At 48.2% G+C, this 12,468-nt stretch overlaps 1 protein-coding gene across 4 annotated transcripts in view; it reads right to left on the minus strand.

Annotated features, from left to right (window-relative positions):
• Positions 1-11,595, minus strand: part of MTFP1 (mitochondrial fission process 1) — a 246,205-nt gene extending 234,610 nt beyond the window's left edge. The window contains exons 1-4 of one of the 4 annotated variants that reach the window (XM_063315275.1): positions 11,482-11,595; positions 8,947-9,077; positions 7,019-7,251; positions 4,163-4,751 (exon numbers count right to left, since the gene is read on the minus strand). In XM_063315275.1, the coding sequence (XP_063171345.1) occupies positions 4,565-4,751; positions 7,019-7,251; positions 8,947-9,077; positions 11,482-11,548 (618 nt within the window). In that variant the 5' untranslated portion in view covers positions 11,549-11,595 and the 3' untranslated portion in view covers positions 4,163-4,564. Of the gene's footprint in view, positions 1-4,162; positions 4,881-6,122; positions 6,340-6,982; positions 7,252-8,946; positions 9,078-11,481 lie in introns of those variants that run through there. The other 3 variants (XM_063315277.1, XM_063315276.1, XM_063315278.1) reach the window with 3 other exon arrangements.
• Between the last annotated feature and the right edge of the window lie 873 nt (positions 11,596-12,468).

A 12,468-nucleotide genomic window follows, 5' to 3' on the forward strand; every position in this document is an offset into this window, starting at 1 on the left:
CGCCTTGGTCCTCTGAGAGTGCATAAAAATGTTCCATGGTTGGAAGGTTGGTTTATCCATGGTTTCTTACTTATAGTTGTTTATGAGGCAGGATGGAGGACAAAGGACTGAATAGGAGGCCTCCATGAGAGCATGGAGACCACTGGAGGGTCAGATTATTCTGACATAGCAAGATGACCCATTGCTTGGATCTGCCTCTGAATCCGTGGAGACCCCTTTCAGCGTATGGAGGTTAATGATCCCCTCTTTAGGTTTGACTGAGATGTTCAATCAGAATGAATGCGATTGTCTGATTTGGACCCATTTTTTCAAATAATTCTGAATGTTCAAATCAAAGCAAACTAGTATTTAGGAGAGAGACCTGAAATTGTAGAAAGACATGGAGATGGTACAGTCAAACAAGTGCAGCTTCCAGTTCAGAGTATGTTTATCTGGCTTGCTCATGCCGTACAGTCTATTTTTACATTCATAGCTAGATTCTGGTCTGTGGAAGCTCACACCCAAATAAATCTTGTTTTTACCGTAAGTTGCCTTAAGGCTTGTGTAGAACCTATATGGGACTTTCTTCACTTAGGAACCACAGTGACTAATAATTTTCCAAAGCCTTTGCTAATCACTGAGAACATGACAATCCTGCTCAGTATCTGCTAGATATAGAATGTGATCATAGGGGAAAATCTATCTACGTGATCCCTAAGAGCTGACACTGACTTGATGGCACCTAATCAGTCAATAGAAGGTGAGCATCAGAACTTGCTTCTTGGGTTACAGAAGGAGGTGATGGGACAGGCCCTGGCTGGTGTCTTGCTTGTTGCCTTCTAGTCCAACTTGCCATGTGCAAACAAGCAGGGGTCCAAATCATCGTTCCTGCACATTTGGTGTAGTACTTTAAAACAGAAAGTTAAAAAATCCACTTGTCTCTTGGGACCAGCAGATAGTGGGGGCACCCCATCTGCCCTGTTGTTTTCCTTAGTTCTTTGTTCTCTAATTAATTGCTCAATCCGATAAGCTATATTAAGATAGAACATTCCTGCTGCAATTTGACAGTTCTTCCCCTGGGCATCAGGCCAGAGAGTGGAATGAACCCATCCAGAAATGAAAGATTGTGAAGGCAATAATTGACCTCAGTTACTCTATTTTTCTGTTCTGGGTGCTTGTTAGTTTTTTTTAAGAGACTTTTTAAAAATCCAGCCTTTATTATTTTTATAAATAACTCAAGGTGGAGAACATACCTAATACTCCTTCCTCCTCCCATTTTCCCCACAACAACCACCCTGTGAGGTGGGCTAGGCTTCTAAGCAATTGTCAACCACCCAGAATCACTTTTGAAAACTGGGTGGCCATGTAAGTTCAATAAGTAATAAATAAAGCAGCACCCTGGTTGAAGTGCAGGTACATATGCACACAAAAGGCATGGCTGTGGGGGAAAAGAAGTTGTGGCCCGCTGCGTGTGGAAAGCTGAAGGTGATGGTACTATGTAACCATCACCTCCAAGGGTTTTCAAAGGGTACTTGATCGGGCACAGCCTTTCTCAACTTGGCTATCCTCCAGATGTGTGGACTTCAGACTCCCAGAATCCCTCAGCCAGCATGGCCACTGGTAAGGATTCTGGGAATTGAAGTCCACACCCCAGGAGATGTCATTGCTGGAGAGGGATCACCTAGAGTCTGTTAAGTGGAAATGAACTTCTCCATTCTTCTCTTCTCCAGGGAGGTGCCACACCATGAAGAGGATGTTGTTGGTGAGCGTGGCCTTTGTCTGCAGCTGCATCTTGGCTGCTCTCTTCGTCGGGGTCCTCATAGCTCTGGCCGTGGCTGTGCTGCGCTACTCCGGAGTGGGCAGAAGACACTGGTGCCTGAGGAACCGGAAGGAGCAGCCTTTCCACAGAGAGCTGCAGACGGTGGTGGGGGCCTGCCCAGAGACCGAAGAGACTGAGAAGGAATCCAGCATGGACTACTGCAAGCTCAACAGCGACACCCCCGAGAAGGACTAGCCAAATCACTGATGTGAGAATTAAAAAGTGCTACCAAAGTCACACACTTGTCATTACTGGCTAACATTAAATTCCCTGTAGCTTTATGGCTCTTGCATCCCTTTGGCTGGGCCCGTGCAACAGGTTCAACCACAATCTAGCTGAGATAACCCTTGTTCTGCTGAACATCATGGATGAATCCAGCCTATTGTGGTTCATTTAATCCATCATCAATATATAGCAATGTGCGAACCAGGTTTTCCTCTGCTTGGGTCTTCCAGTGAGGGCTGTTGCTTTGCACTAGCCTGGTTCACACATCCCACTTAACATTTTTGGGGTGGCTGGGGCTCTTGTAGGGATGCGGTGGCGCTGCGGGTTAAACCGCTGAGCTGCTGAGCTTGTCGATTGGAAGGTCAGCGGTTCGAATCCGCATGACGAGGTGAGCTCCCGTTGCTAGTCCCAGCTCCTGCCAACCTAGCAGTTCGAAAACATGCAAATGTGAGAAGATTAATAGGTACCGCTTCGGCGAGCAGGTAACGGCGTTCTGTGTAGTCATGCCGGCCACGTGACCACGGAAGTGTCTACGGACAAACGCCGGCTCTTCGGCTTTGAAACGGAGATGAGCACCGCCCCCTAGAGTCGGACACGACTGGACTTAATGTCAAGGGAAACCTTTACCTTTACCTTTACCTGGGGCTCTTGTAAAGTGGATAGAAAAGACATTCAGGAGCTTTTAACTTTGGGGGGGTGTCAGTTTGGTCTTTCTTTTTCTCTACAGGTAGTTCTCACTTAACGACCACAATTGGGACCGGAATGTCAGTTGCTAAGCAAAGTGGTCATTAAGCAAATCCAACCTGATTTTACAACCTTTTTTGTGGTAGTCGTTAAGCAAATCACCTTGGGTGTTAAGTGAACCCTGTGGTTAAGTGAACCACATGGTTCCCCATTCTGCTTGCCAGAAGCTGGCTGAGAAGGTCAAAAATGGCGATCACATGACCATGGGACACTGCGATGGTCATAAACGTGAACCGGTTGCCAAGCACCCAAATTGTGATCACGTGACCGCAGGAATGCTGTGATGGTCGTGTGAGAACCGGTCCTAAGTCATCGTTTTCAACACCGTTGTAAGTCTGAACCATCGCCCAACGAAGGGTGGTTAAGCGGGGACTACCTGTATCGTATTGCATAGGCTTTCCCAACTCTAAGGGGTAGGGAATTCATGCTCCCAATTTTTCATCAGCTTGGTTCCAGAGGCTGCGAAATAGCTGGCAAGACACTGCAGCTTAAGTCAAACATGGATGGTTTAGTTTTGGCTTTGAGGTGAGGTGATGCTCAACCCAGCCAATATGGTTGCTAAACCTGGCTTAGGGCACAGCACCCTATCTAAACAATGGTGCTATGGTCAACAAGCAAGTGGGGATCCAGATAGGAACCATTTTCACAAGGGGTGCACTATGGGATACCCTTGATGTTAAACTCGACGGGCCAACTGCGAGAGAAAAATGTATTCTGATATTTATAAAATCATTCATTACCTATCTAAATGCCATCAAAAGATCCATCAATAATTTGAACTGTTCCAGTAGGAAAAGGAGCGCCTGCGCATTGCAAATGACCTCACAGTACTTGATCTGGATCAACGTGGCCACGAGACACGGAACCGGCTGCCTTCTTCGTACAAGCTCGGTAAGCTGCAGCAGAAGTAGGATCTTGCCAACCTGGTTCTGTTTCTCTTCCTGGCCCTGCCCATCTTGCTGTTCTGAAGATGGTCCAGCTGCTTCCTGGGAAGCTGATCTTGCAAAGTTGCGGCCTGGAGAATTGACTTCCAGAAAACCACCACACCATCCTCAGCATGGCTGGACTGTCATGGAGCAGAGTAGAAATGGGATGGTCTGGAGCCTTCCAGCATGATCTGTCCTGAGAAGGCAGGCTTTGCGCATCCCTGATGGCCTCCCATCCTTGCCCACCATCCATTGGGCTAGCTGAGCAACATTTGCAAGGTAGCAGGTCCCTGGTCTTGCATGGCACCGGCATTACATGAAACACTCAATTTTTTTGAAGACATCTTCTAATTATTGCTAAAGCCTCCTTCCAAGAACATTGCTTTCCGGAGGAACTCTCGTACATAACACTCTAACGCTGTAATTCTGAACTGTGGTGCTACAATATAATGGAACAAACAGTAGACATCGTGTTTTCCCTTTATTTTTAAGGTAGGTAAAAGAGAAGGAACCCCAATGAGCTGTCAGGCAGAACAGGTTGGTGAGAATTCAGTGGAACAACAGTCTGAACCAACTCCATTTGTTGCAAATTTCAGTACAATTAGTCACTAGCTAATTATTTACTACAATTCATCAGCAGGCTTCACAGTGCAGGGGGAAAGAGCGTGCGGCTTTGGTTTGCTAGTCCTTGCTACTATTTATTTATTTAATACAGTTTAGAGGCCACCCACCTCCAGATACTTTTGGGTGGCTTACGCTTAAAGTAAAAACTTTAACAAAATCATAACCATGTGGGAACAGCTGCCCTAAAATTCAAGCTTGTTCTAGGAACAGTTCCTTCTTTATTTTTACTAAATAAGACCCATTTTTTTTAAAAAACCAAGATCTGAAGATCAAGCTTAAATAAATGTCCAGCTCTGTTTGCTCCCCAGTACCTGAACGTACCTTGAAGGAATATCTTATCCCTTGCTTGATTCTCACCCCAACACCCAACAAGATGGGTGAGGGTCTTTTCCCCAGACCCATGTTTAACCAATTCCAAATCTGGATCATAGACTCTGGAGGGAGAGGTAGTGCAGATAATCAGTCAGATATAAATACCAGGCCAGCCATCTCAAAATGAAGGTGGCTTCTCTTCATTCTTGTAAAGTTTGCGAAGGCTGGAATCCAGTAAGAAATCCACTGACCTGTATAATAGCCGGGGATTGAAAAACAAAGTTTCTCTTAAAAAGTATTCATATTTCCAGGAAGGCAAAAGTTGCCTTTTTAAAAAAAATATCCATACCATACTACAAATTCCAGGGTCCGGAAACACAATTTGGCCTACAGGGCACAGGGGTCTCTCCTAAGCGAATCCTAAAGCAGTAAAATTTACTCCAAAGAGAAGGCCGTGTCTGATTTCTTAGACTCTGTTGCATCCCAGGTAAAACACATTTTTATTTCACTCTGCATGAACAGGTTGGAAAGGTTTACTGCTGCTGTTCTGTAGTTCTAGCAGGCCAGGTTATGCTATTTTAACCGATTTTATTTTAGAGCACCATGTTCACACAAAATGCATTCAGGACTAGTTTAAGGCCCACTTTAACTCAAACTGATGTTAACTTTTAAAGCTGAAAAGACTTAGGGACCACGTCCCGAAAACAGGTGTGCAAAATGTTTTGAGGTAGAACACAGGTGTGTAAAGTGTTCTGGGAGAGAACTTGCAATGAAAAGTGGCACAACAGTGTTGGAAGAAAAAACGCATCAGCAAGGTTTTTTTTTCCCCCCTCTAGTCCAGTGTTTCTCAACCTTGGCCACTTTAAGCTGTGTGGACTTCAACTCCCAGAATTCAGAATCCCCATGCTGGCTGGGGAATTCTGGGAGTTGAAGTCCACACAGCTTAAAGTGGCCACGGTTGAGAAACACTCGTCTAGCCTGTATATCACAATCTCATGAACTTGAGCATCAGTGCAGCCAGGCCAAGAAAGAAGTCAAGATGGGAGGTCGTGGCTATTATTAGTGAAAGAGGCTGGCGTTGGCTATCGTTCCCCCAATCTGGAGGAGACTGAAAGGCAGAGCAGGAGAAAGAAGGTGGTCATGACATTCTGGATTAATGGAAGAGAACATAATGCTGCTTGGTCTCTGACTGTCATCATTGTTCCTGGCCTGGCCTTTATTAATTCATGAATGCTATTTAAGGGAAAGCAGACATGCATCTTAAATGAGGGGAACACAATCGTGCTGCAAAAACTGGTGTTCAGCTGTGATGAAAAGACAGGGCATTTATAAAGCCCAAACGTCCTTTTCCATCCCTTGGCCCACCCAGTGCCTGCCACCATGCTCAGCCAACAGGCTTAAGAGGGATGATGGTAAATGTAGTCTAACACAGCTGGAGAGCGCCAGGCTGTCCAAGAGTGCTGCCTCAGCCAGCTTGTCTCACTCTCCAAGTATCTTCTAATAAGAGAGATTTGTTCTCTTTACTGGCAATTGTAAGCGATTAGTGTAAATCACCAGCAATCAAACCCAACTTGGGATTTGTCTACCCAACCATCTCTTCCATATCTCGGGGTTCTCCAGAAATGCTGAGAATATAACTCATCTCTCCTGGGTATCTGGGGAGTTCTTTCCCAGATTTGTTCCAAGCACATCATGCCACGTAACTCTGTTCTAGAACAAAGAGCCATGCAGAGACCCTGTTCTAGACCAAGACGGTTAATTACAATTGGAGAGTAGTGGTTGGGCTCAGAGATGACAAACCATATTGCAGTTTGTTTGATTCTCACTTAGCATACTGTATGAACTTGGCCACTGCTGTTGGTAAACCAGGAGTTACAGCTTAGGATTTTGTGCAAACTTGGTCAACCGTGCTTTATTTGATAAATTGTGTAAATTTGTCAAATAATGCAATGTGCAAACCACACCTGTTTTCCAAAAGACACCAGAAGAACCCAAGAAATTCACGTCCAATATGATCTCTGCAATACAACAGCAAAGTATTGCAAATTTTTTGTGACGTTATCCTCAACTGTTCTTTCTCTGTGATCAATCCATCAACAAATGCAATTGTGTCTTAGAGAGCTCATTTACTTTTAAAATCCATTTTTCTCAACTTCCAGAGGTCTTCAGGCTTCCAAAATTTTCTACAATGGCCATGCTGGTTAGGGAACCCTGTGAGTTCAGTTCAGACCCACGTGCTGGAATGCATTTTGGTTGAGAAAAGTGGATTTAAATTGCAGCCCCCTTGTGCTGATTGACACTCTGCAAAGCGGCTCATGTGTTATTTTGCCAACACAGCTCTAACCTCTTTAACCTGCTGCCACTCCCAAGAGGCTGGCCCAGCCCATACCTGTCGATAGGTTTGATGATGAAAGGAATGGCCATGAGCCCAACAGCTGCTGTTGTCCACTTCCTAACAGGAAGGGGCCAGCGGGTCAAGCTGCCCATGAGGTAGAGGGACCCTGCACAGATGCGGTTGATAGTGAATCCAGGGATAACCACGGAGGCCAAGCCTTGCCAGATGAACGTGTCCACCACCGCCACGGCGGTACGTGTGGTTCTTCCTTCCTCCAGAGGCTTTGCCTGGTGATCACAGACAGAACAAACTCCAAGCATGAGAACCTGAGATCATCAGACACTTAACCATCATCCTGTTGAGACTGTCAAGTTTTGAACGTGTTCTTCATTTGACACCGGAAGGGAAGGAAATTGAATTTATCAGAGCTATGTGGTATTGTTTGTCTGTATTACACAAACAGCTACCCATCACACCAAGCCATCAGGCTTTGTTGTGGTTTGGCTTTGGAGTCACACAATCTCCTTTAAGCCAGGCTTAAACAGAAGCTGGGTAGTTTCTGGGTCCCAATCTGAAACTCAGCCCTAGTTAGGTGGGGTGAACTAAAGTGTCAAATTAGGCCTTAAGATGGGACAGTGGTTTCGGCACAGGGTATCAGCTGAGCCCGGAAATGGGGTAATATGCTCATTCTCTGGGCTGAGAGTTTAGCGTGTTGTACAAACCCAGCCTTTATAAGTGAAATGCACTACTACAATCCGTTGTTGTTCCTTTTGATGCAAAGACAGGCAAACCTTTGGGGTTTCCTCTATTAATTCAGTAGCCTGACCTCAATGCAGATTGTTGAATATTTTCCACTGACATTGCTAAAGAGACTCCAGGTTGAACGATCGTTAATATTGCAAATCAGCAAATAATGTCAATCTATGTTCTTGGGCTGCAAATTTAACTCCTGAGAGTCTGTTTACTTGATGTATTTGGATTGCCGGTGGTTCAAATGCTAATAAATATAAGGGCGAGAGATCACATCCCTTTATTGAATGCATTGCTCCGAAGGAAGACCATTCATGGTAATTTGAAATTTTTGTTCTTGATAAATACTCTGGATCCATGTAAAAAAAATGAGGGCACATTTTGGGTGGAGGGGGGCCCTGGTAATTTCGAGGTGCTGCAGCAGTTCTCACAAACTGGCCGCCACCAGGGAACATGAGCAGGCACAAAGCCCATTTCTGAGAAGAGAAACTGCAAAGCATTTATCTCTGCCACCCATCTCCCCTTCCTCTTTTGTTTAAGCAAACAAGCAGGCTCCCAGATGAAGCTCAGCCACCCCACTACTTTTATTTTTATATAATACCTCTAGCTCCAAGCAGTCTATGCTTTGCAGCGTCCAATAATCAATCATAATAGGAGGGAGCAGACTGATGCCAAAGTGCTCCATCATCTGTCTTTGCTTTTCAAAAAGAGCCAATTTACCTGGAATCATGAAGACAGAGCCCCCAGAAGACACGGTGTTGAAACCGTGGCAAAAGTGGTGGCAATTTTAATGAGACCGATTTTACCAGACCACAATGATGACATTTCCAGCCCTTCGGCCAGGACCCACCAAAGCTCACTTTCGTTCTCCTTCAACAGCTGACCTGGCTGCTCTCAAAAAGCTAAGCAGGGTCAGACCTGATTAATACTTTGACAAGACACCACCAGGAAATCCCAGAAGTGTAGATTGGCAAGTGGAAAAAAAAAACGAGGTCCTGTCAAATCACTACTGCTGAGAAAACGAAATGGAGGCATCCATGAACCAAAAGGTTCCTCTACATCAGTGTTTTTCAACCTTGGCAACTTTCAGATGTGTGGACAGCTTTGCCGGCTGGGGAATTCTGGGAGTTGAAGTCCACACATCTGAAAGTTGCCAAGGTTGAAAAACACTGATCTACATTATTTTCCGGCACTAGAAAGCTAGGATGTGACCCTCCAGTCGTCATACTTACAGCTGCAGCTGCTTTTTTACCCTTGTCGACTGCGTCTGCGGTCACATAGGCGGTTGCCACCCCGTAACTGGCCCAGACCACTGAGACGGGCACCAGAGCCCTGAAGGATTCCCCCACCTCATTAGCGTAGCCTGCAACAAACAGCAAAGCCCACTCAGCCTGGCAGGCCTTTATTCTCTTCCGTATTTTAATCCACTTCCCAGCCTTGCAAGGTAGGCCGGGCCGAGTGATCACAACCTGGTTCATCCTACTGGCTACGCCATACCAAAGTTTGCTTTTGGCTTAGTGTGAGCTGTAAAGCTTCCTGGTTCAAAGTGCAACGTGGGCCCTGCTAATTGTGGCTTATTGAACAGACTGTGATTAAGCAAATGAGGATTGAGCACCTGGTGCCCCAACAGAGGTGGCAACAGGCCTGCCTACAGGCCCCTTGGGTCGACCAAGCCAATGTCGATTTTTTTTAATTTAATCAAGAATGTCTCTGGTCCCTGTGAAGCACACAGACCCCAGAGGCATTCTTAGTTTAATTAAACGGTGGGCTGATTGCAGAGTTTTGTTTTCCTTCTGGTACCATGGATGTTTTGTGATTAGCCACGTTCCCTAAGGCATCCATTTTATAAATCTACGCATAACACATGCTCAGGTTTCCTAACATCCCACTGGTTCCTGGGGACAATGATGACTGAAAGCTGTTAATCCTGGTGCTTTATCATTCTAGCCCGAGCCACCCATGAGTGCTTCTGAGCCTCATCTACCTCACAGGATTTAAAAAAAAAGATTGCATTAATTTCATAGAATCATAGAATTGTGAAGTTGGAAGGGATTGTAAGCACGATCTAGTCCAGTGTTTCTCAAACTTGTCAACTCTAAGGTGGATGGACTTCAACTCCCAGAATTCCCCAGCCAGCACGGCTGGCTGCAGAATTCTGGGAGTTGAAGTCCACCCACCTTAAAGTTGACAAGTTTGAGAAATGCTGATCTAGTCCAACTCTCTCCAATATGCAGGAAACCATTTAAATTATCCTTGAGAGGTGGACATATAATACAGCCTCTTCTTAAAATCTCCCAAGATGGAGAACCTGCAAGCTGTATGGGTAGATGTTCTACTGTATACACAATAATGCTTACTGATTAATTATGTGTCATAAAGTCAATGTCAACTCTGAGCAAGCACACAGATAGATTTCTTTCATGAAATAAAGCTTACTGTATTTTTTTAACCTGTTCAATCGTGTCCAATCCTCAGAGACTGTCTGAACTAGTCCCTGCAGTTTCCTTGGCAAGGTTTTTCAGAAGTAGTTTGCCATTGCCTGCTTCTTGGGGCTGAGAGAGAGTGACTGGCCCAAGGTCACCCAGCTGGCTTCGTGCCCTAGGTGGGACTAGAATTCATGGTCGCCCAGTTTCTAGCCCGGTGCCTTCACCACGACACCAAACTGGCTCTCTTACTGTATTAATCAAACAGGTATTACCATATAGTAACAGCTGATACTGAACTCTGGCTACTGTTTTACCTGAATTTGTTTACACAAAAGTCCATGTACTGGCCTACTTCCACAGATTCAGGGCAGTTTAAAAAATAGTGTCAGTTAAACCATAACATAAAAAACTGTCAGTTCTAATAGACAGATATAGTACAGGTAGGCAGGCCTGGTCCACTCTCCATGTCCAATTTAATTTGCTCTGTCCCAACTGGGCAATCAGCTTCCCCCACCCCTTTGTGGTTTTATAGAAGGAGCAGCTGTCCGCCCCAGATTAAATTTCATGCCGCGGCCATTTCCACAAATGTGGCATCTCTGCAGGCCACTGTGCCCTTTCCCTCCTCCTGCCCCAGCAGGGCCCTTCCCAGCATCCAGAAAGTCACCTTGAGCCACCCTTCCCTGTTTCACTCCAGGACGCCAATTCTCCTGCCTTCCGGCTTTCTCAATTCGTGCCCCCAGCTGCTGCGCGGGGCCATCGGGGTACACGTCTCAGGCCCCACGTTGTGCCTCTTGCTTGTCGGGATGGAGCTTCTGCCGCTGAGATTTTCTTTAAAAGCAGCCCAGCGACCGCACTCCCACATCCCCGCCAGCGGCCTAGGAGCAACCCGGCGACTGAATTCTGGGTTCCCACAATACGGGGAACCCCAAACTCCCCCCAAAAGCCAATCAAGGTTAAAACGAAGCACGTTTAAGACCTGCTCGGAGGGCAGCGGCTTTATTTCCAGCGGAGGCCGTGTGAACGCAAGATTTCCGCCCGCCGCGCGGAAGGGCAGCGAGAGGCTCTGCCGGCAAAGCGGCAGCCCCGCCGCCCGCTCTTGCACCGCGCTGGCCGTCGGGCGGAGGGGCCGCAAAGCACCTCCCCCTCCGCTCCGGAGGGGCCCCTACAGCCCGCAGCCTTGCCCGGAATCCACTCGGCTCCCAGGATCCCCCCGCCCCGCCGGGCGGCGGCTCTCCTCCCGCGCGCGGGCTGCCGCGCTCTCCCGCCGCTCCCGCCTGCGCGGGCGCCGCGGGGCATTGCCCGGCCCGGCCGGCTTCCGCGCCCCCCCGCCGCGGCACTCACCCAGGTAGCGCAGCCAGGTGTCCCGGTAGGGGTCCGGCGGGGGCTCCGCGGCGCCGGGCCCAGCCATCCCTCCCTCCCAAAGCGGCGGCGGCGGCGGCGCCTCTCCTCGGCGCGCCCGGGGCGGCCGGCGCCGGCCGAAGCCCGCCCAGCCGCTGCCCACTGGCCGCCGAGGGGGCGGAGCGGGGCGCCGGGCGGCTCCCGACCCGCCGCGCCGCCTCCGCCGGAGGGGCCTCCTAGCCTTGGCTGGCCGCGGCGGCGGCGGCGGCGCGCCTTCTTGCCGCCCGCCGCAGCTCCCGGGCCCGGAGGCTGCTGGCGGCTGCCCGTCCGCCGCGGCGCCGCTGCGGGGAGCTGCCGGCCCGGCCGAGGCGGCGCCAACGGGCCCGCGGGGCGAAGCGGCGGGCAGGCCACGGGGAGAGGGTCGGGGGGTGGCGGGGAGGCCGCCGCACCTAACGGGAGCTGGCCGGGCGGGCTTTCGGCGAGCCGCAGCGGAGAACTGCCGGCCCCGTGAAGGAGGGGAGCGGGTGGCGGCCGCATCGGGGTGCGGAGCTCTCTCCGGGGTTAGAGAGCGAGCGCGAGACTGCCCAGGCCTACCCCGCACAGCTGGGTTTTTTATTTTATTTTATTTTATTTTATTATTGTTATCCCGCCTTTATTAGCAAACTTGCAGGAACTGCGTTTTCTGCGCTGGGCTGGGAGTCGCGGGACTCCATCGTGCTTACAGCCGCTGCCTCCTAAATCACTTAGGCCTTCACTTTTTGCATGGGATATACCTATATCTGTATATCTAATATATCTATAAAGATTGAGACCCTTCAGACTTGCAAGGTTTATTGAAGTCACCGGGTGACTCGCCTTCAGTCCTTTAAAAAAAAGTTTAAGTAAGATTTGTACTTTTTGGAATGTACAGCAAAAGGATGGTTATTGTTGGCTTTAGAAAGTTTTAGGTGGATTAAGGGCTCAGGTGGACTTGATTTAAGCCTTTGAAGT

Source organism: Candoia aspera, chromosome 15 (assembly GCF_035149785.1).
Source record: "Candoia aspera isolate rCanAsp1 chromosome 15, rCanAsp1.hap2, whole genome shotgun sequence".
Lineage (NCBI taxonomy): Eukaryota > Metazoa > Chordata > Lepidosauria > Squamata > Boidae > Candoia > Candoia aspera.